This window comes from Phytophthora cinnamomi, assembly GCF_018691715.1.
Source record: "Phytophthora cinnamomi strain GKB4 chromosome Unknown Contig74, whole genome shotgun sequence".
Classification (NCBI taxonomy): domain Eukaryota; phylum Oomycota; class Peronosporomycetes; order Peronosporales; family Peronosporaceae; genus Phytophthora; species Phytophthora cinnamomi.
In genome coordinates this window covers 63004-86295 of record NW_027151007.1, presented here as the reverse complement: position 1 = coordinate 86295, position 23292 = coordinate 63004, and the positions used below count along the sequence as shown (strand labels likewise).

Genomic DNA, 23292 nt, shown 5'->3' with positions numbered 1-23292 from the left:
ATGTTGTGGGCGGTGGCGTTCACGGCGCACCATGACTTCCGGTATGGGCCGGTGCGGCAAAACCAGGCGTACGCGCAGATTGCGCAGGTGTGCCCTGGTGGCCCGACCTCCAGCAGCAAATGGAAGAAGCGGGTTCGTGGGTGTCAACAATGCTTGGCAGCAGGTAGGTGAGACCACGGGAAGTGGTGCCGCCATTGAAGTTTACGTGGTGGCGATGTCGGTGACAGGTGCGCCCTTGACGTAGCAGGACTCCTGCCAACGGTGACGGTGGCCAACGCTATCGCCAATAGCATCAAAGTGAGTACGTAACTAGATGCACTTGGTGGCTACGGCGGTGAAATAACCTGGGTTCGTTCAGCATCACGTCGCGGCGTGGCCTTCACCTTCATTACGTGGTAAAGCTTCGCCGTACCCTTCATGTCGTTCGTCCTTCACCTGGTTCCGCCACCACCGTCACAGCCTTCACTTGCACGCGTTAGGGCGTCGTATCCCTCTCGTCAAAGTTCGTGCACCGCTCGACTTCGAAGTTGCTTTCGCCTTCGAGCGCGTATTCCCAGCGTATCTGTCGCCCTGGCTGGTCCTCTGCCGCTCTCGGCAACCGCCGTCGCCTCCATCCGCGTGCGTCGTCGTCGCTTACATAGTAAGAACGCGGTGTGGGCTGGTGCGCCTCCATTACGCGCGCATTAATGTCGTTATCCAGCAGCAGCGTCCTCGGAACATCCCTGAGCGGTTACCTGGGTCGCGGGCTTTCTCGGTGCCCGTCACCGCCGCTATTAATCCACCGCCGATATCTTTTCTTTCGCTGGGCGTAGTCGGCTTTGCCGTCGCCGGCATCAATTCTCTGTCTGCACCGCGTCCACCCTGTTATTCTTCGCCATTTTATCAGGGTCGGCGTTGATCTGTCTGCACCGTCTTCACCGCACCTCTCGCCATCGCGGTCGCACGAACACACAGCGTCCACGGCTCTCGTAGCCTGATCGCTTCTGGACACTCCGTTCATCAGGACCGCTGCTGCTTGACGTGATCGACATAGCTGCGCCATTTGCCTCGCGCTCACCGCCGTCGATATTGCCACCCGTTGTGGGAGCGCTTCCCACCGTAGTTCATCCGTCGCTCATCGATGCCGCCGATCTGTCGGTCACGCTGCCGTTATGGCAGCCATCATACCGTCATTCTGCTCGTATCTGCGGCGTTTCCGCCGTGCCATCACCATCCACCACCTCCGTAGCTCGTCGCTGTCATACTTCTTCCGCCCGTCGTTTCACTTGGCCTTGTCAAAGGCCGCGCCTCGGCCGATGCTTTCATTTTGTCGCGCCGTCCATTTGTGGCTTCTTGGCGCGCCGCCAGTGCCGCCCTCGTCGCCGTTCCGCTGTTGCCGCTGGGGCAACGGTACGTTTCGTGCTCGTGTCGCGCTCGTCCACCCGTAGCCCAGGGTCTGGACGAGTCTTCGCGCTTTCGTGTCGCCACTCATCGCCGTTCACGGTCGAGATCTGCCCGTGTGGCTCAAATCGTCAGGTCCTCGTTTACGCCCCACCTGTTGACGCTTTGGATTATCAGGCGGCGTCGCTTCCACCCGTCGGCACACCGTCTGTGCCGCTCAGACCCGTGTCCTAGCCGTCCGTACCGCTCATCTGCGCTGCCGTCTGGTACGGAAGCTCGTCGTCCTTGTTGTCTAGAACCGTCTCTGTCCGGTCGTTCCGATCCTCCGTCGTAAATTGCTTCGCACCACCGCCCATCAGGGCCAAAGCTGTTGCTGTATGCTCTGCAGCCCCTATACGCCGCGCTGACGCCTACCAACTGCAGCTAAGACATTTTGCAACTGTCATGGGCGCTCTAGACAAACGTCCCGCCACCACGTTTTGCAATACCGGGGCGATATTCCACGTCAAGGTTCAACTTCTTGCAGCGTCAAAACCCACCGACCCAGACTTGCCAGTCAAATTCAAACCGTCATCAACCATTTTAGAGTAGCAGAATGATCCAGTGATGATCGTAAACCGCCACCATAGAGATAGAGATTTCAAACAACCCGTTGGTGAACTTACGTAATCACTCGATGTCCGGAATTTCGTACTTAGCTTCGAGTCAGCGCTATTAACCTTATCGCGTAGGCCGCGGTTGCCACCCATGTCCGCGATCCTGCATCAGACACGCACCAGGCCTATCACCAACAGAATCGTGACCGGCTGAACTGGTAAGCTAAAGTCAGGATAGGTCGAAACAGCGGCTGGTAGTAAAATTACCGCCTTCACGTGTTCCGTACGCCGTCTGCTGCGCCACAGTCCATTCTCGGCACATCGTTTCGTAGTAGCTTAGTCATTGCGGGCCATGATCGACCCGGGCTTCAAAGGAATCGTCAGTGAGTACCCAGCGAGATGCACGGAACCTCTTCACTTCACACCACGTCCTTGGCTGTGGGAACTTGCGCACAGCCGACACCAGTCATGCAAGGTCTCCACGCCGCCAGGACAAACCGCCTGCAAATGCTCCATACGTTCCGGTAGCAAACACGCGCTACCGTGAGCTTCGAGCTCAAGCCGGCCTCTCAGTCGCTCTAATACGCGTAATGCCAACTCGACCGCATGTTGTTCAATGCTGCCCTTCGATGTAGTCTACAAAGTCGTCCGGGGTAGACTAGGCAAAGTAGCCCAAGCTAACCCTCGTAATGCCGCTGTTCATCATTCTCTGGAAGGTTGACGGCGCGTTAGTTAAACCAAAGGGCATTCTGACGAACTGATAAGAGGCCTTTGTTTCGTAAAGAGCACGCCGACAAAATATTATCCTCGCTTGCCATCTTAATCTGCCAGTACCCGCTTTCGTCTTGCGTACTAAATGGTAGTGACATCCCGCGAGCCTCAAAGTTTGGTCGATCCGCGGGGCGGTACATCGTTGCGTGTGATCTTGTTCAATGCTCTGTAATCCACGCAAAATGCACCTCCACCGTCCTTCTTTTCACTACCGTGGGACTACCGAAAGGCTGAAGTTGCATTGCCCTCACCGACCACACCGGCTGTCAACATCTTGCGAACGTTCGTCTCAACCACCTCAATCCTCCGTCCTGGGCCTTCCTGTATCGTTTGATATTGATAGGACACATCCCCGTGTCAATGTGACGCTCAGCATGGGGAGCAGTAGCTGACAGGCAGTCCTCGTGTTCTGCTCTAGCTACCAATACACCGCAGTAGCTTCGATCATCTGCCCAACTCTCGTTATCGTCGACTCCTACTTGCACATCATTCCTCGGCATCGATAGGTAGCGTTTCGCTATCGTCACCAGCCATGTCAGAGCCCACCTGCAGCCTGCTGAGCAAGCAAGCCAGGCGATGCGGCAAAAGGCTCTGTAGCTTGCTTGCTAGCGACGGGAAGCCTTGGAGAGGTTCCTAATGGCAGCTACCCGGTCAGCGTCACAGTGAACATGCATTTGTAGAAGTACATGAAGAAGAAACATAGGACGTACATTTTAGTAGAAAGAAATGAAAGAAACAAAAGACGCAGGGTGAGTACATAGTCAAAGGGAAAGGCAGAAATACGCAAAGGGGAGCCCTGTGCTCGTGGGAGACACAGCGGGGCATGCCATGTTAAGGCTAGCAGTAGCAATTCGGTGTTAAATAGACAAATCTACCCACATCGACCACAACTACCGCGCTTCTCGACAGGACCAACACTCCGCGCACCACTTCAACGACAAACCTCTTCAGACCTTGCGACATCTGGTACAGCACTTGCGGGGGAAGGCTCGCTGCTGTACGGCACTCAAAGGGGAGGCTTTTCAGCTTGAAGTGTAAGTGTCACGATGGCGGCGTGACCAACCCAGCTGTTGGGGAGACTTTGGTACATTAATGGGGCAGCTATTGTTGCGCGGACCGTGGGAGGAAATAACTGGAGGGCAGCCGTGGGTGCAAATTTGTTTTGCATCTGGCCCCGGTGACAACCCATTGCCCAAAGTAGCTACTGTTCTCAAAGACTGCACCGCGCATAAATCCAGGCACTATAAGTCTCAGAAGCCGGTTGGTCGTTTTGTTTCTTGGCGGCACGGCAGGTGCGGGGCAGGACGACGAAGCGTAAAACTCTTACCGACCTCTCACGCGTCATCGACCTCTCACGTGTCATCGGCCTCTTCAAAGGCATCGAAAGAAGTCAAGACCTCCCACAGCGCATACTCCGGCCAATTTTAGGAAGTAGCGTGGGCTATTTTTCTTTAACGGGTTTCTCTTTTACTTTCTTTTTTAGTCGAGATTGCCCCTAAAAGTGGGTGCCTCCCACCGGTATCAAGTTTCAAGGGTGAACACACAAAGTACGGGGATTTCAGCGTGTTCAAGATGGCGGATCGGCCCAACTAATGCATAGTATGTTGGCAGCCGTGGAGAAGCAGACAGAATTGATCGACGAGGCTGCCGCAAGTCAAGAACTGGCTAATGTAACTAAAGCAGATGGGATAAAATGCTGCCTGCCCAGCTACGGGGGGACGCTCGGAGATCGTTCCAGCTAAACCGGGAGCAGGTGGAGACGGCGGTACGTTTTAGCTGGGGCATAGACTGGAAGGATAGTAAGTTAGTGGACGCATTTTGGCTGTGTTGGCAGGATCAGCGCTGAGTATGGAGCCGCGCAGTGGTGCATCTCGTCAGAAGGACGATGTGAAGAGTGTCAGAAGACGCGCAGGCTGGAGGAAGAGTTCGTGCCTCGGATCTACAGAACGTCTTCGGGACCAGATATGAATGACGGAAGGAGCGTCAGTGTCGAGACTTGCCGATTATATCCAGCAAGTTCAGGCACTTGATTACGCAAGTCAGGAGATGGCGAACTGGACAAGATCATGTATTTCTTGCGTGGTCTGCCGTCAGAGTATTCAGGAGAGTCGGTATCGTAGAGATTACAGCGTTGACCGACGCTATTACCGTAGCTCGACAATGACCGGTCTCACGCGCGCATCGTATGGACGCTCGGGAAAGAAGGAGCACGCGACAGACCGAGGTACCGATCATTACGACAACAGACGATCGAAGAGCAACAACGATGGACCAGTGCCGATGGGAGATCGACAACGTAAGAATTTACCGTCGAAGGAGAGTCTTATGCGCGCGCCGAAACCTGTATGTTTCCGGTGCGGGAATTAACGCCCACATCGGGCTCGTCAATGTCCGACCACAGCCGCAGCAGACACCAGTATGGCTAAGCGGAATGCGCCGAAGTATTACAACAACTCGGAGGCAGTAATCAAGGGCGTAAGCCGAAGGATGAACATGGTCCTCGAGGATGACGAACAGGTGGATGCATCTCGTCATGGATCAGCGTGACTGTAGTGTGGCTGACATCCAGGAACAAGCGGATGAGTTACAGGCATTCATGGACAAGGCACGTGTACAAGTGGAAGAACTGTCACTGCAGCGTCAGAAATGACGGAAGATGCTGGCTCGTGTGGTTACAACCAGTTGAAGAACCGAGTTTGCATGCGATGCAACCAGGTGGAGTCTGGTGTGTGCGGATCGCCGCCAGAGCAGGAAACTGAGTTACATGAGAAGCAGCCAGTGAAGTTGGTTCAGCAAGGATCGCAATAACAAGTACAACGGAGACCTTGAAGGTGAACGCAGTGAAGTCGAACATTACGGTAACCTTTCATCAGGAAGGGTCGCATCAATGGCAGAGATGCGTTGCCTGTTATTGGACACGGGTGCAAGCACGAACATGATTATGACAGGTTTGGCTAGTAATGTGCTTCTGTCAAGACGACTTCAAGCTCCAGCGCTTTGATGGCACGTTAACGCGGCGTGGATGTAAACGCATTAAGAGCGCCAGTGAGCATGGATGGGTACTTCTTTCCAGCGATCGAGTTCGTGGAATGGAAGTTGCCGGAGTCGCACGACGTCATTTTGGAAAAACGGCGGTTGGGACTACACCAGGTGGGTTGGCAAAGGAGGAGGTTGTCATACCTGACCGGATCCTGCAATTCATCGACGTCGATGCACCGTCGTTCTCGCACAACTTGAAGGAAGGCAGTATGAGCAGGTGTTTCGGGTAAAGATACAGCTTGTGCCCGAAATGGAAGGAATTCAGAACCGATTTTCAGCGTATTAGTCGGTAAAGGAGTTCAAGGATGTGTTTCGGAGCAATTACCAGACGGATTGCCTCCGATGCGTGAAGAATCAACTTTGAAGTGACGTTGAAGAAGGGGCTCAATAGCTCTCGTGCACCGTTCCGCACATGTCGAAGATGGAACAGAAGGATGCTTTCGAAGAATTTGTCAAAGACAAGTTGAAGAAAGGATGGATTGAAGTGTCGAACTCGCCGTGGGTTTCGAACATTTTCGCTATCGAAGAAGGACCCAGTCACAGGTCAAATGCCGAAAGGGCTGAATGGTTGCGTGGCGGCAATTTGAAGATTCCGTTGCGTTGGGTGTTCGACTACCGCTATCTCAACAGCGTGACTGTCATTGCCAAGATCGTTGCCATTAATCGAGGTTGTTCGATAATATGGTAGGTTGGTAATCATCCACGTTGATCGACCTTGCGGGATATCATCAAATGCTTGTGGTAGTAGTGGTATACTGCGTTTCGAACACACAAGAAACGTATCGGTAGGGTATGTAGCGCCGTAGGAGTGGCTGGAATGCCAGGGACATGGTCAGGCTCATGCACAAGCTGTTCGACAAATTACGAATTTGTCGTCGTGTATCTCGATGACATCTGCGTCTTCTCAGAAGGTATGGAGGAGCATGAGACATCTGCGTGCAGTTTGTATGAAATTTTCTGCGTCGCGAGAAGCTTTTTTACGCGCACATGGCAAAGTGTTCGTTTAATTCAGTCGAAGTGGCTTTCTAGGACATGTTATCTCGCAGGCAGGAGTAAGCGTTGACCCGCGTAAGAGCAGGGCGATAGCCAAGTATCCGGCTCCGGCGTCAGAAAGGGTTGTTGTTGAGTTCTTAACTGGGTTTGGCAGGATATTATCGCAGATTTATCTGTGATTTGCCGAGATTGCTCGTCCGTTGAGAGGTTTGACGAAGGAGATGCCCCATGGAATTGGACGGCCTGTGGAGGGACGCGTATTTGCATCTCAAGCTCACTTGCTTCAGCAAGCGCCACGCTGAAGTTGCCGGACTCTGAGCGACCGTTTATCGTGACGACGGACGCGTCAGGACGATGGCGTGGTGGAGTTCTGTCACAGAAGTATGACGGGCGGAATAATCGATTGCCTTCTATTCGAAGAAGTTGGATATTAAACATGAGCGTGGATGGCCGCATGAGAAGGAGCTACTAATAGCTATCAAAGTGGCTACGGAGAAGTGCAGGGCTTACTATCTGGCGGATATTCGACGTCTACACGGATAACACCAGCGTGTTCGTGGATGTTGCATCACCCACGAGTGTCACCAAAGATGGCTCGCTTTTACGACGCACTTTTTTCGCAATACACGTTTACTTTGCATCATGTGCGAGAATTAAGATGAACGTTGTAGCGGATTAAGCTCTCACGGCCTCCACCGGATGGACTGGAAGACGAAGAGGAGAAAAGCACCTCTTCCGGATGTGACGTATACGGTTCATGACTGCGACGACGAATGCGCGAATGCCGCACTAGTTCATGACCGTATTATTAAGAGTCTGCAGTGTTGCGCAACGTAACGGATGATACTCACCTGTTACTCGACGATGTCGACTTACGGGGGGAGGGTCGCCCGATTGGCGCTGCTTACGCGCTTAGTCAGCGTATTCTGGTCGCGCTTACCGAGACGAAAGAGCGTTTCAGGAGGATGCGAATCAGACCCTGCTTTCGGCAGCGATTGTCCTAATGGAGCAGGAAAGGAGAAGTTCGTCAAGCACAATGGGCTTCTGTTTTAACAGAAAGCAGACGAAGGCAGAAACTGTCTACACCGACTTTGAAGGTAAAAGAGCTTCGCACAAATGTCATGATCGAATTTCATGATGGGAAAGACGTCCCTTGCGTACAGTCGACGTACGCATTACCTAGAAAGCAGCGCAATGGTACTACTGGCCGACTATGGACCGCGACGTAAGGGGAATACGTTCGCACATGTGAGACTTATTGCACGATGGAATCCGGTAGCCAGAAGAAAAAAAGGACTACTGATGCCGTGGTACCAAAGGAATGCTGGGAAGTGGTGTCAATGGATTTATCACGGGTTTGCCGCCAGTGTCGGAAGGTTTGATGCAATACTAGTTGCAGTGGGCGGGTTGTCCGGGCAGGCAGGGAAGTAATACTTCAAACGTATTCGACAGCTGACGCGGGGCCTTCAAAATTGTTCTTTGATGCGGTTATTTCGGCATCACACCTGCACGCGATTGCCGAAGGTCATCATCAGTGATCGCGACTCGAAGTTCATACCAGGGCTTTTGGAAGTCATTGATGAAGTTGTTGGTCATCAGCTCGGCGACGGCTGCCGAAACCAGGCGATTGGCTGGGCAGGCAAGAACCTCGTGCTCGAAGATGCATTGAGATGCTTATGATAGATGTCCACGGTGACGATTGGGTTAAGCACCACAAAGGGACTATCGGATATGCGCATTCGACTCTCGTCAACGCGGCTACGAAGTTCGCGCCATTCGAACTTGACACCGCAGGACGTAGGTGTCAAATATTGTGGCAGAGGAAATGAAGAAAGACCTGCTGCAATCGAAAGAATGTTGTGACGCTCGTAAGGTTAGAAGAACTGCGAAGGAGCGACAAGGAGATCGTAAGAACGTGCTCCAGAAGAATTTGGAAGAAGCTCAAGCCGCAAGATAAAGGTACTGCGATCGCAAGCGCAGACAAAGTTATCTTTAAAAGAGGTGACTTAGTGCTGCTCGACACGAAGAACTTACCGCTGAAAGCCTTAAGCAAGAACACGGAATTGAAGCGAAATTAGCAGTTAAGAAGGTTGGACGTTCGTGATTGAACGTATGGTGAACGACAACGTGGCGGGGTTGTGCGCACGATGAAACGTCTTAATCCGACATTCAACGGGCAGATTTGCACTGACCCATTACCAAACAAACAGTGAGGTTGCCAGATCGACCGATTCAGGCTGTACCTCTAATCTTGGACGAGGACTTACTGGAAGGCTCATTGTGGAGAGCTGCTCAAGAAACGAACTAGACGTCGCAAACGTCAATGGCTCGTGAAGTGCTTGGTTTGCGGGCATGGGGGCGAATGGTACTGAAGATCAAAGCACGTTCGCATTGGCGTCAACTCCTGGATGGGTATCGACTCCGCCAACGCGAAGTCAACCAGGGAGATGTCAGGCCCACCTCTGGCCTGCTGAGCAAAGCAAACCAAAAGGGCGATGCGGCGCAAAGGGCTCTGGCTTGCTAGCGAAACAGAAGAGCTTAAGTTCCTGTGGCAGCTACCGGTCAGCCGTCACAGTGAACAATACATTTGTGAAAACATGAAGAAGAGCATGGAACATGCATTTTAGTAGAAAGAAGTAGAAACAAAAGGGCCGCGGGTAGTACATAGTCAAGGGAAGGCTGATGCCGAAAGGGCCTGTGCTCGCGTAGAACTGTGAGGCATGCATGTTAAGGCTAGCAGTAGCAATTCAGTATTAAATAAAACCGTCTACCCGCACATCGACCACAACTACCGCGCTTCTCGACAGGATATATCGCGCACACCCACTTCAACGACAGGAAAAACGCTCTTCGGGCCCCAACGCGACACCATGCCTGTACACGGTCTGGGTCCAACTCACCATCATTTTCCAGCGCCGACGCTTCGCTGTCAATAGGTATCCACATTCCGGAGAGTACTTTCTTAGCCAGTTTCTACCGCCCTGTCATTGCCTGCAGGGTTTAACAGAGTGCCCGGCGCTTCATCCTTGACCTCAGTCATTAAGCTTTGAAGAGAAAGCTGCACCACGGGGCCTGTATGGCGTAATTATAGGCAGAAAGACATCGTTATCGTCTGCAGATACCGACACGCGTCCACGGGCATGACAGCTGGGCTGTCAGCAACCCTTTGCACCTGGCATTGCTGCGTCCGCGCGCCGGTAGTGTTAGTGCTTGTCTGAATGGTATCACGATGCTTCGCCGGCCTTCTCCGGCTGCCGCACTTCGTTGCCGCCAGTAGGAAATTATCGTGGTTTGCAGCTTCGCATAAAGTCACCGCAACCAGGAACTCATCAATTACAGCCCTCCACCACGCGCGTCCTTACTGATCGACTCGCCGGACACGGTCGTCACCTTGAACCACCACACGCCTACAACGTCCAACGGAATCATCAATCCCTCAACGATGTCCACAGAGTTCCGTCGACACGATCGCCGTACCGCATTCACTCCGGTACTGGCGCTTAATAACGTACCTGGCACCGCTGTCCAACTTCACGTGCCTTCGCTCGCCATCCACGAGCATATGTCGCCGTAGGTAGGCCATCGCCAGCACCTACATACTCGACCGACTTCTCCAAGGCCGGCGCGTAAACTCCCCACTGTCTCGCCGATGCTGTACAGAGACTGGCATGTACTGCCTCACCTGGTGGTGCCGCTGCACCTATGCTTGCTGCGCACCTCTCGTCTCGCCGCGTTCGTCGACGTTGCTTTAGTTCGTCCAGCGCGTCGTCGGCTACACACAAATCGTTTTCACGGCAAACCCTGGGTAGCTGTGCACTTTGTCGACAAACCGCTCTTCCCTGGTGATAAACAACCAGCAATATCTTGACTCGACGCTGCTTCCCGCGTCCGCGCCAATATGCGGTATGGTGCACGTCGAGGCACTTCATCGTCCGGTCGGCGTTGGGTCTGCCTATCACCGTCGTCGCGTCGCAGTCCGACGTCACCTTCACGCGCCGATCATAACTACCTCGACGGAATTTACCCTCACGTTCGTCGTTGATATTTATTAACCTGCGTTTTTTTTGCAGGCGTTTACCGCGGGACTCGCTAGTCATCGCACCTCACGGCGTACTTCACCAGAAGCCATAGCCGGCATCACCGTCGCAACAGGCGCGCCGCACGCTCGTCATTGCCTCGGAAGACTCATCGCGTCTTCCTCATCACTTCCGTCTCGCCGACCAGGCTCGTTGCGCACCTTTCTCTTGCGCCGCGCGCACTGGGCCCTACGCGCCGTGGCGTCATCATCTCTTCTCATTTCGCTCGTCATATACTCCATCTCCTCGTTCTCGTCGTCGCGGCGTTTATCCTCCACCCGTTTTATCCCGCCGCCACGGATAAAGCGATTGTTGGGAGGCAATTAGATGTGGACTCTGAATCAGAAAATTTCAAATTCTGATTTGATGGGACATAAATGAAGAGTAAATTATCATACTAGGGACCTCTTTAATCGACACATTTTAATGATAATTTGAACCACGGTAAACAGAAAAAGGCTAACGAACTGGGTGCAGATGTAATGTAACCTTGCCGGATCGAGGAACGGCGAGTTACACATCGGTCGGGGAAAATATCTCCATTCCGGTACTCGAAATTCAGGTTGTATTTGACCTCAACATTTTTTTCAATTTTAACATATTATTGTATATTGTCAAGGGGTTGCTGAGTGGCAAAACAATCGAATTAGAGTTGTTTTAGTTTTCTGCGAGTGTTTTTAACACTTTACATTTCTGATGTCCGGTTATGTACGCATTTTGATTGGTCAACTTTAAATCCGTAACTCCAAATGGTGGCTAAGCATCTTTTTTGGTCTTTGTAGGACGAAGGCATCTACCAAATTATCCTTTCAAGTCCATGGTGGGGATAGAAATGATTCAGCCTCAAATACAGTAGCCCTGACTAGTTGGCTGGCGAGACGGAACACGTGGGTGAGCCAACAAGGATCATACGCGGGCGCGAATGTCTCCATAGTGATATATGGGTCCTGTACTATCAACAGCCAACGGTTTGAGGTTAGCGAGTCGCCAAACTTCACGCCCAATTGTACAGTGATGAGTTTGCTGCGCTGGCACCAGCATATTGGCGTGTCGGGCAACCAAGGACATTGTTATGCGCTGAGATTACTCGCCTTGAAGGAACGATCAGATTTACGTAGCTGGCAACGCAGGCGGAAACGCGACGGCCGGGCTGATGAACTGCAGGGTAGTTCATCATTCATGTATCTACCCGCTCTATAAAGAAATAATCTAGCATAAGCTGACGTACTGCTGCTCCTGTTGCGCAGGGATGGAGATCCAGTCAGAAGTTGAATACTGTACGCCAGAACGTTTTATGTTTCCGATGATGATGAACTGTATATAACCTGCTGTTGCGCAACGTTGTCATCGCCAACAGTTGGAGCCGCCCTGCATGCGTTTGAATGTGCGGAACAAATGTATGTAGTGGACGCGCGCTGGCGACGCAGCTGGCTGGCCTCCACCTCGGCACCGTCGGGAATCTCCCGTCGCGCCGTCGCCGTGAGTTCAATCTCAGCATTGCCATCTCGGTATCCGGTAGGCTGTTGCAGGAGTAAAATCCCATTTTTCATTTTCAGTGGGGGGTACGTTTTGTCGCACAGACCTGTAGAAGGTAAAATCCAGGCGCGGAAACCACATCGACGGCGGGCACAACGAGCCCGCACGAATTCGACGCAACTGGCGAACTTTATCGATAGCTGTTCACCGGAGTTCCTTCGACTGGCAGGATAAGTGCAATGGGATGTAAGTACCGCGGCAAAGCAAATTCTTCTTTGAGGGACGAGTGCGCGTTATCGCTATCCAGAAAGTGCTGATGTATTACCTCCAAACAAACCGGCTCCTACTGCGGCGCAGCAGGCACAAAGTCTCCCGTGACCACACTGCCATCTTCCAGCACTAGGTGGTCTACGCGGTTTGGCAAGAAACTTTGGTGTTCGCATTTAGCCGAAGTCTCGCTGTTAGGGTCATGACTGTCCACCGTCGGCACGCGTGTGCATGGTACGGCTGTGCCTCGTCAGCCCCGAGATCATCGCCGACGTCATTGGTGACATCGACATAAACGGCGAAAAGATGCTCGAGACTGCATACTGCACAAGGTAACTCTCAGAGACAAACACAAATAGACATACGAAATTCACGAATGGGACGGCTTTGGGGCGCATCGTTCCGGCTTTACCCGGAATTCCATAGGCAGGGACGCGCGGGGGCTATATACCACTACAACTGACCAGCAGTACGGTAGCGTAACATTTCAAAATTTTGAAACTTGCCAGGCGAGTTAGCTGAAGGTACCGTTGACTTTCGGCGCTGATCATCACGGCGGTGCCTTTACTACCGCGGTTACGAGCAAATACACGCGCGTATTGGCGCGTGCCAGACGTCAGCAGCGATGCAGTGGCACGACCGCTGCGTTGCGTCGTTAATGACCGCCGTGGTGCTCCCCGCTGTTGCTACAACCTTGAGTCGAACGTAGGCATCCCGAACCGCGCCACGTAACCAGATATTGCGTCACCTCCAATGCATTCATAGGCAGGGCCCACCCACCGTTAGCATGGTCCGGGCTCGTGATGCCCAGCACCACCAGATCCGGAGAACTCGGGGTCGTGTACGGCTCTGCTGCGTGCAGAACTGAGGACTTGGAACTGCCGGAACCTTGAGTTCCGGCGCGACGCTGGACATGGCCTTCGTGCCTATTGGCATGAAATGATTAAAGCGGCGCGAGGCTCGCCATCAGCAGATGCGGTGTACGTCGATCGAGCTCCGGAGACGATAAACCGCCTCCAGCCCTGCGCTTTAATACATACAATGACCGTATCGCCTCATTGTAAATAGGGTGGTTTGAATAGCACGACCAAACAAAATTACCCGTGTCAAGAGCGGCGGGGTTACCAGGTTGGTATGGGAACGCTACTGTTGGTTTTGCGTTGCGCATCAACTGAGAGTTCCCCAAGAAACCAATATTGGCAATCCAGTTTGTGAAGGGCAGTACGCGAACGTAGTACAATTCTCCTTGTTCAACGCACTTGAAGTCGGAATCACCTGGCTTCACGAATTGGCAGCCGGGGCCTTGGGAACTTTCGCGTACAAAATATTCGTAGGCCCTTCAATTCGTCCCAGTACATGCGAGTGTTGAGCTCTCGCCCTACCAGGAAATCGTTTCCATTCCGTCGCAGGAACGTGATTGATCGGTATACCGACTACCGCATCGACCGCTTCCGTCACGTCGACTCCAAATTCGTCCTAGCTGCGAAAACTGTGTTCCAGTTTAGACTCCATCCGACCTGAGGCTCGAGTTAAGGCCGAAAGGGCCACGTTCTCGCATACATTTATTGCACTCGCCGTTGTGCAGAAGACCCCCGGGCTGGATGAGTATGCTGCTTCGTTGCTTACTTCAGCCACGGCATTCCACGGGATCGGATCCGACAAACTCGTTATTCGACTGCGTCGAACCAGTTTAGGTAATACTCGCTATCGGACGGTCGCTGCGGAGCCTCGTCCTTATCGTCTGGACAGTCAAACCGCGCTGGCGTTGGGGCAACAGGACACCATTGATCCTGTTGACCACGATCCTGTCGAACAAAGAGGATGCATCGTACTCACCGGTACATCAAACAGGACTGCCGCCAAATCACTAGCAGGGAGCTGCCCATGTCGCCACCAGCGCATGAAACTTTCCGGGTTCCGTCGGCATGCGCCGGCAGAACTGGAACTGGGTGCGGCTCGAGATGCGTTGCTGGCTTCACTGCGGGTTCGCGACAGGTACTTTGGTAGGAAAGTCCGGCGTCAGGCCTGAAATGGTGTGATCAGTAATACTGCCATCCAGCGTCTCATAGTATCCATGTCAGCTGCGCAGTGTTAGCAGTTGCGCGATGCTCTTGAAGTGGTGCAGCCTGCTGTTTAAAGGTTCTTGATACCTGCAGGCCATGAACCAGGCATCCGCCAATACCGTCAGGTAGGCAAAACAATCCTGTCGTATCCACAGCGTTGTCACCATCCTTGATCGTAAGCAGTTGTTGGGGTGATCATCGATGTATCTACGATAAGCGGTGCCAAATTCCCCACGTTCGACTGGAATGCGTTGATTACGCTTCCGATCGACCACGCCGCTCCCGCTCAACAACGTAAATCACCGATTTGCGACACCGCGCCGATTGTAGGCAGTGCTTCCAGCGCTGACCCAGAGATTTACCAGCACTCACAGGTTACGGGCAAAGAAGTTTGTCCACGCGGACCTTGTAGCTCAATCAGGTACCCGCCTACCGTTGTGGTAGCATGATACGTCACCAGAACCTGCACTTCCTGCTTCCCTGGGAATGCATTTCCGGCGAGGCAGAGCGATGCCCGGCTGCACCTCAAACGTTCGACCGACAATACCCGCTCCCCAGCGAACGTGGGGTCTTAGCTGAACTGGAGCAGCGGTTGATTGCCTGCGTTCACATTGGTGTTATCGGGCATCGCACTCACTTTGGTTTGGATATTAAAGAATCGGGGTCAGCTACTGCCACAGTTCGCGTTAACTCAATTTATTTTTTGAAAATAGAGGTTTGCGAAGTCGTTTCTCGTTCGGCTTTCTCGACTTTATCTCCCTTTACTCCTACCCTTGCTCAGTGGCCTAAGCCTTCAACATCGGCATTGCAAGAAGAAGAAGAAGAAAACGGTTATGCGCTCTATCCGCTACCGTTTTGCAATTTGTTAATACCAATTAACATATTCCTTTTCAGTGTATATGGCGTTTGTTTCAACCTTCGAACTGCGCCTCCCCCCCGGGTCCACCGCCACCGGGTCCACCGCCACCGAGTCCCCGGATTTTTTTATCTTCAAGGGTAGCTGACATTCTCGCGCAGGCGCTCTGTATTTCGCGCATAAAGCCTTCATTTGAAGATTTACTTGGTCGTGCTGAAGCCGTTCAAGTTGAGCCCGCACGCGTCAGGATGCGTCGGCGGGCTTTTAGTTTCTGGGAAATAAGGGTGTTACAAGACTGACTGTGTTGTTATAGGGCGCCAAGTCCTCCAAGCGCTCTACCACGGGTGCGCGGCTGGGCTGCGGGCTCGTGCTCTCGAGCGCCTGCAGCTCGCTCAGCCTGAGCAAACCCTACGGCTCGTGGGCAACTCGTCCGTGGCTAGCTCTGACTCGAGCTCGTCGCTGCTGGCGCGGCAGGGCGGCCAGCGCAACAACGTTCGCGACCTTCCAGTCACTCGGCGGCATGCAGCCGCACTCATCGCAGAGATCGGGCGTCACTACGTCCATCGGCGCGCCCTACGCCGGCACGTCCGGCAGCACCGGCAGCCACACCTCCACCTTCACAACTCGGGCCTGGCCGTACCTATGGGCATCGGCATCGGCTTCGAGACCGGCGCAGGATCCAGCTGGATGCGTACGGGCCGCGTGATCCGCGTGAAGCACCCGGGCGACAGCAGGCGGTCAACGCCAGCAACCTGACGCGCAAGTCCATCGTGTGCGCCAAGATCGACACGTCGCTTGAAGATCTCGAGTACGCCGTCAATTGCGCTACCACGGAGGACAAGCGCGTCTACATGCCCCACTGCTACCAGGACAGCTCGTCGAGCCACTTATGGGTGAATTACATGAAGCATATTAATTATGGCGTTGCACTCAATACACTTGCGCATTGTCCACCCCGCTCCATATCATCTTCTGCGTCAACGACTCCGAAATCGGTGAGATTTCTTGACTCTGCAACGCCTGACCGCTCTGAATTTGAGACACCTTCGCTAGTCCTGGCTGCAGTCACCGGAAGTCGGTGCTGCGTCACATAATAATTATCGAATGTTGGTGCAGCACTACTTTCGGTCAACTCGAGACCTCAGGGTCGATGGAGTCTAAACTGGAACAGTTTTCGCAGCTGACGAATTTAGCTGACGTGACGTGAAACACGATGGCGGATATACCTGGACTATCACGTTCCTCGACGGTAAAAACGAAACGACTTCTTTCTGGTGGCAAGGGTCAACAACCTCGCATGTACTGGCACGAAGTGCCGTACGATATTTGTACGCGCAAGTGAGGTCTGGCGTCATGCCCCCCGCATGCACTAGAACCCAGGTGATTCCGACCTCGGGCGCGTTGAACAAAGGAGAATTGTACTACGTCCGCATATTCGCCTACAACCAGATTGGCTTTGGGAATCCTCAGCACCGCAAAAACCTATGGTAGTTCCCGGAGCACCAACCGGTTTAACCCTTACCGTTTCGACAGTACCCGAGTTGGTCGTGTTGTTCAACCCACCCGACGATAATGGAGGCGATACGGTCACAGGCTACGCAGTGCAGTGGGCAACAGATAGTGTGTTCACGTCTCCGAGCTCGACGACTGTACAATTGACCACGGGTATGAGCTCCCCATACAAGCGGATCATTTCGGCGTTGACGAAGGGCACTAGCTACTACGTCCGCGTCAGCGTTCGAAACTCTCAAGGTCTTTGGCAGTTGCAAGTCTCGTCGCCAGTATCGCAGCAGCCGTACACGACCCCGAGTTCTCCGACTCAAGTGGTGCTGGGCATCACGAGCTCGGCCATGCTAACGGTGGGGTGGGCCCCGCCGGCGAGCGACGGAGGTGACGCAATATCTGGTTACGTGGTGCAATGGGACGTCAGCGACAGCGGGGAGCACTGCAGCGGTCATTAGCGACGCAACTGTAGTGGAGGCCAGCAGCAGCGCCAAATGCTTGCAGGCAACTACGGCAAGCGTGATGACTGCGGTTTCTAATCTTGCATATAACGCAAACCATGATGACAACATAACGCAAAAGCTGATGTCCAGCCACAAGGTAGTGTACTATAACGACAAACTTGATGACTAGTGAACGACAAGTCAGATGGTGATAACTGCGGCTTCACTGGTTGGCAGGAGCCGCAGCAGCATTGGGCGACGGGGAAATTAGCCGTAGGTGTATACAGTTCATCAACGGTACACACAAACCTGTATGCTATGGTACCCCAAATTGTGATACCTTCTGTTTAGTAATGCTAGGGGTCAGGGTTTGGTAGTAAAATCAGAACTAGTACTACATACTACTAATATTATAATTTTACTAATAATAATATTAGTACACATTCCTAGTATAGTCGTTACTATTAACATAAACTTAGTAGGGAAATATTCACGATATCAGTACTAACAAAACTACAAAACATAATACTACATTCCAGAATGAAGTTCAAGGCCAATATCTTTAAAGGACGCACGCAATGGGTGGCAGACGGGTGTTGCCGAGCTGATCTGCAGTGTTCTCCCACTCATCTTGCGTTTCCTCCATGAAGATCGCAACCAGGTCCGACGAGGATTTCCCAGGCCGATTGCTACTTTCCTGGTGTGACAGAAACGGTGCCCTGTTGCAACTGCGGTCATCCTGTTCATCATATCTGCAGCAATGAACTCTACAGAGGGCCGGTCTTTCCAAACGGAACGGCTAGCACTGTTAGGGTCGATGGTTTGCTGGTATCTAACGCAGTCACCTCTATGCATAGATTTTGCAGTCCCGGGGGCGTTCTAACCGCCAGGATTAACGAAAGCCGGATGGTGAGCCCTAGCCAAGGGATGTCTGTGGCGAATCAGGCTACGGAAGTGGATGAAGCTACTCTCGCGGGATCTGGCAACCGTACTCAAGCAACAGTGAGTCGTAAATCTGGTGTTGGGACTCCGGCTGATATTAAACCCTCCCGAGCTCGGGGCACCCATTGCTGTTCAACAGCTTTTCAAGATAGTTTTTTTTTTTCTCGACAGGTTCGTTGGTAATGAGCTCTCTCTGCACACGTACGAGCAATGGGCGAGCCCAGCGTTACCTAATTCTTCATCACAACGACGAAAAGATTGAGCGGATGAGGAGATGCGAGCAGAATATGTGGTATGACCGTTTTAGTAGTTTGATTGATTATTAGTAACTACTATTAGTTATAGTACATTTTCCATACACCAATTTTGTAATATTAATACATAGAGTACATCAAAATCGTCTCCTGAATAATTAATGTTACTTTATAGGTGAAATCTACCAATACAGCGAGTCGCGGGGACTAATGGTATACAAATTCAACACAAAATATTTGAATTCTGGTAAGTGATATGGTAATGACGATTACCACTATCGAGAGGTCGTTCACTATTTGGAAAATCGATTTAATGAACTATGTCCAGCAAAGTTCATCAACAGTATGGTTCGCTAGCCGCGTTGGTTAGGTACTATTCCAACGAAATCTGCGTGGTATTGTGGCTAGTTACACAGTTGACGGCCTAACCAAGTATAGTCAATGAACCAGCAGGAGGTTAACTCCCACCCAATTCTTCCGAGCCATTCTGAATATTGGCCAACGTTATTATTCATCACGTAATGGCTATAGTAGTTGTGGTGGTAGCTGGCGACACGGCACAGCCCAAGATGATATGTTACGACTTATAAGCGGTATTTGAGCATCGCGCGCTCGAATTGTGGCATAAACACAATATGAGTGCTAATGATATGGCTCAAGAAAGTGATTCCTCTAAATTGTAATAAATTGTGGCTATCACTACTGCGAGGATTGTCTGTACATGTACTAGTTGACTGATCATCCTCGTCCATGAGATACGCTGTGTTTATGCTGGATTACCTGTCCTTGGTTGCCCTGACACGCCCCAACATGCTACAAAGTATAGCAAACTCCATAACTGTACAACTGGGCTTCAAGAAGTTTACACTCAGTCCCTCGCAATCTGTTGGCCGTTGCTATTATAGGATCACTTGTAATTATAGGAAGCATCGCATCCACCGTACGATCGTGTCGGTTCACCCAAGTGTTCCGTCCATGAGGCATCCAACCGTGCGTCAGCAGGCTACTCCAGACTCTTTTTGAGGCTACATTGTACCGAAACATTTCTATCCCCGACCACGTGGTCTTCACAGGATAATTTGTAGGATGTTGTCAACCTTCAAATTATCATTTATATGTATTCAACTCAAGAGGTATCCTTTGAGTCTGGGCATACCTACATATCCATATCCCGTCAAATCGGATCATAAACTTTTCGAAGTACAAGTCCGTTGTGTAGTTCACATCTAATTCCCTCTTAAATTGAATTTTGTACTCACCGCGGTTACTGGGGCTTATGTATTTTCAATAAATAGGCACGCCTGCTGTATTCACAAAGGTATGTGGTATTGCACTACTAGTAATCATCTCATTAGATACCTTTCTCCACCCCGATTTTAGTTGAGTTTCAGATTCGTGTTCAGGATGGAGTGATTAACGGAAATTCCCGATTAATACCCTCTACCCAAATAGTACCCTCTCAGAGTAACCCGGTAGTAACCCTACAGTAACTCACGTACCCTACCCTGCTCTGATGACCAGTCATCTTGTTACACCTCACTTCACTATAGAACGCAGCCCCAGCCATTCACTAGCGCTGCCTGCACACGTTCGCAGCACTGTCATTAACTCAGTCTCTGCTGCTGGGTTTGCAGACAGCTACCTGGACTGGCACGTTGCGAAGCACGACGTGTATGGTGAGCAATTCTGTACAAGCTGGGAAGCCGCTGACGAGGACCACGAGGATATGGACGACTTTAACCTGGACGAGCTGCACGACGCTCTTGATGATGCTGCACTGATCGACGAGTAAGCTAAGGTAGCGATGTCACCTTTTGGTAATACAGAGTAACCTTTCGAGATTTTGTGAGGGGTACTATTAAATAGTGCCCGGGGTATTATTCCGTAATTTCCGTTAGTTTATCTCAACAATTAGTTCTAACTGCATTCAGACAGAGATAAAGGGGTATTACAGTAAAATCTCCCCAACGATAGCGGAAAAAATCATGGGCTCTACCGTAATCACATTGAAGCCTTCCAAATTGGAATCCAATCGATCTATCCTATCTCTTATCATAACGTAGTTCCAGATGACGCAGTATGCTCTGCAATGCAAAGCTCGATGCTACTGTAAGTACAGTAGCGGCACTGTTCCATTGGCCGAGTGTTTAAGCGTGTTGGCAGCGCTTTCTCATTTGGAAAGAGAAGCTACGGCTCATTCTCGAATTTCCATCCGGCCTCCGACAAGCCCAAGGGTACGACGATGAAGTTCTTCTTCCAGGCACTTGCAATGGTAGCGTTTTTGACAAGCGGGGCTACTGCGGATGAGGCAAGTGGTGAGGGGGAAGCAGAAGGGATTATCCTTAGCCAGACCTTCGGCGAGCGGCTCGGCACGAAGTTTACGGATACAACCTTTACAACGCCCGGAGAAATCGTGCACTCCATCACGATCCGCTCCGGCGTGGATGTAAATGGCGTCGGCATCGACGCAAGTCCCCACTGGGGGCCAAGGGTCAATACGTTCCACGGTGGCAACATCGGTACCCCGAAGACGCTCACTCTGAACTCTGGTGAGCGCTTCAACTGCTTGGAGGCCCACTGGGGTACGTACCATGATCACACGCGCATCATGTACATCAAGATTACCACCACGTCGGGCAGGGTGCTTGAGGGCGGTACCCGCACGGCCAAGACCGGAAAGATTTGCGCTCCCACCGGTTTCCAGTTGGGCGGATTCATTGGGTACGCGGGCGTGGAGCTCAACGAGGTAGGTGTCGTTTGGACCAGCAACTAGGTCGGGGGCTAGACGTGGAAGAGAACCATTCATTCCCTGATACAGTTGTCAAGTCGACGATGCGCCGGCAATCGATCAGTGTAGCTACCTAATCAACATCAACAGTGGTTTACCCTTTTTGCTACTGGTGATTTTGTGGTGTTTGCGACGATCTACGGCGTGTACTACTAGAGCGACATGGTTGTGGTGAGCCTCGTCCTTCTCAACATCTTCGAAGAGATCAGCACGAAGCCAGATCTTCGAAGAGATCAGCATGAAGTCAACACGCACTCATTGTCGAGCAGATCTGATCTACAATGGTACGCAACCAAATGTCCCAACACCGGTGGCTTCGATTGGAAGACATTGTCGATTCATTTACCGACACTCTGATGAATTGAGTATCAATGGAGAGGCTGCTGCCTTAATACTTCAACGATTGGGATTTGATAAACTCGCCCCAGTGGTTTTACCTGCTTTAGCACGTCGATTTTGGACTCTTTGGATGCATTAACAATATGCCGAAGTTATTTGCAGCTATCAAAAACGACTATCGACTACTAGATAGCGTATTGCCTTCCTGAGTTATGATGGTACTTCCATTGGTTCCTCAAGTGCCTGCAATACTACTACTACTACTACTACTACTACTACTACTACTACTACTACTACTACTACTACTACTACTACTAAATAAATTGTTCCTCGAGTAATGGAGTCGACGTAGAAAACAAAACTCTCGTGCACTACTTTCAGGTCCTGGCGTGGGAAATGGATAGAGACCGAAGAATATATACTGCGTAGTTATATATGGGGCGAAGTCCCCATTTACATTCATGCACTCTCTATTACCTAGCTGTGCTAGGGTGCCAGAACCCCTAAAATATATTTTGGAGTTACTACACATTTTCATAGGATCGTACTTATTCCGGGCACCAACCCGCTGCTGTGATATTTGTGGCGAGATTCAATTCTATTAGAAACAACAGTTGTATTGCGATATAGCTTTCTGAAAAGATCTTGCCCTGATAAAAAACGCCTGTAATTGCATTTATATCAGTTTTGTGCTACATTGATTATCATACGCGAGGACTGACTTTTTGTGTTTGTTATCTAATAAAATCACGTAAGTAAATAGGGGTACGAACCTGTGGAAAACACGCAGGACGCTCAGGTTGTGCCCCGACAGCAGCGCCCACCTGCGCCATCACAAGGTGCGACTCCTGGATCGACTCTCGCAGCACGGCGTTCTCCACAGCTCGGTCGTGGTACGACTGACCGTCTCGTCCTGCTGCACGAGCGCCTGGAGCTTGATCTCCTCGAGTCTGCCCGCAGTGCCTCGATCTCCTTCTGTCCCGAGCTGGAACGGGTCATACCCTCTCGGCATTGGCTCGGACCGTCCCAGCCCGGGATGGGTTCAGGCGAGTGCCTGACGGTGGAGACGTGGTGTGATCGCGGACCAAGTTCTACGAGTCCCGGACCTAGACCTTGCGAAGCTGCGGACACAAATCCCGCTGGTGAGCGGTAGTCCCCTGGTGTCTAGGTGGGACTTCGCGGACGGGTGTCATTTGTATGTGTTTGTTAACCTATAATAGCCTACGACTCAGAGGTGCGGACGGGGTGGTCCGGAGGACGGGTACCCCCCCCCCCCCCCTATACGAGAGGAAGCGTAAGGTTGAGAAGGCTGCAAAGGCGGCCGCGAGCCAGAAGTAGTAGAGGGCTGCTGTCGCCAGTCAGTCGTGATTCAGCTTTGGACCACACAGATCATTAAGAAGGAGAAAACAGTTTTGCATTTTTGGCTTAATTGTAGTCTTCGACCTGTGTTTTTAACAAGCTACAGGCAGCACTTACAACTCGACAAGTCTTCTCAACACAGGCGGC

The 23292-nt window shown here is 51.8% G+C and overlaps 1 protein-coding gene across 1 annotated transcript; it reads left to right on the top strand.

The window, feature by feature from the left end:
* On the top strand, positions 1-20451 carry IUM83_19986 (Pogo transposable element with KRAB domainlike; the record flags this gene model as incomplete). The annotated part of the gene is made up of 3 exons (XM_067945054.1): positions 1-167; positions 228-301; positions 20294-20451. The coding sequence occupies 3 exons, from the start codon at positions 1-3 to the stop codon at positions 20449-20451; spliced, it is 399 nt and encodes a 132-aa protein (XP_067785858.1).
* Positions 20452-23292: the final 2841 nt, after the last annotated feature.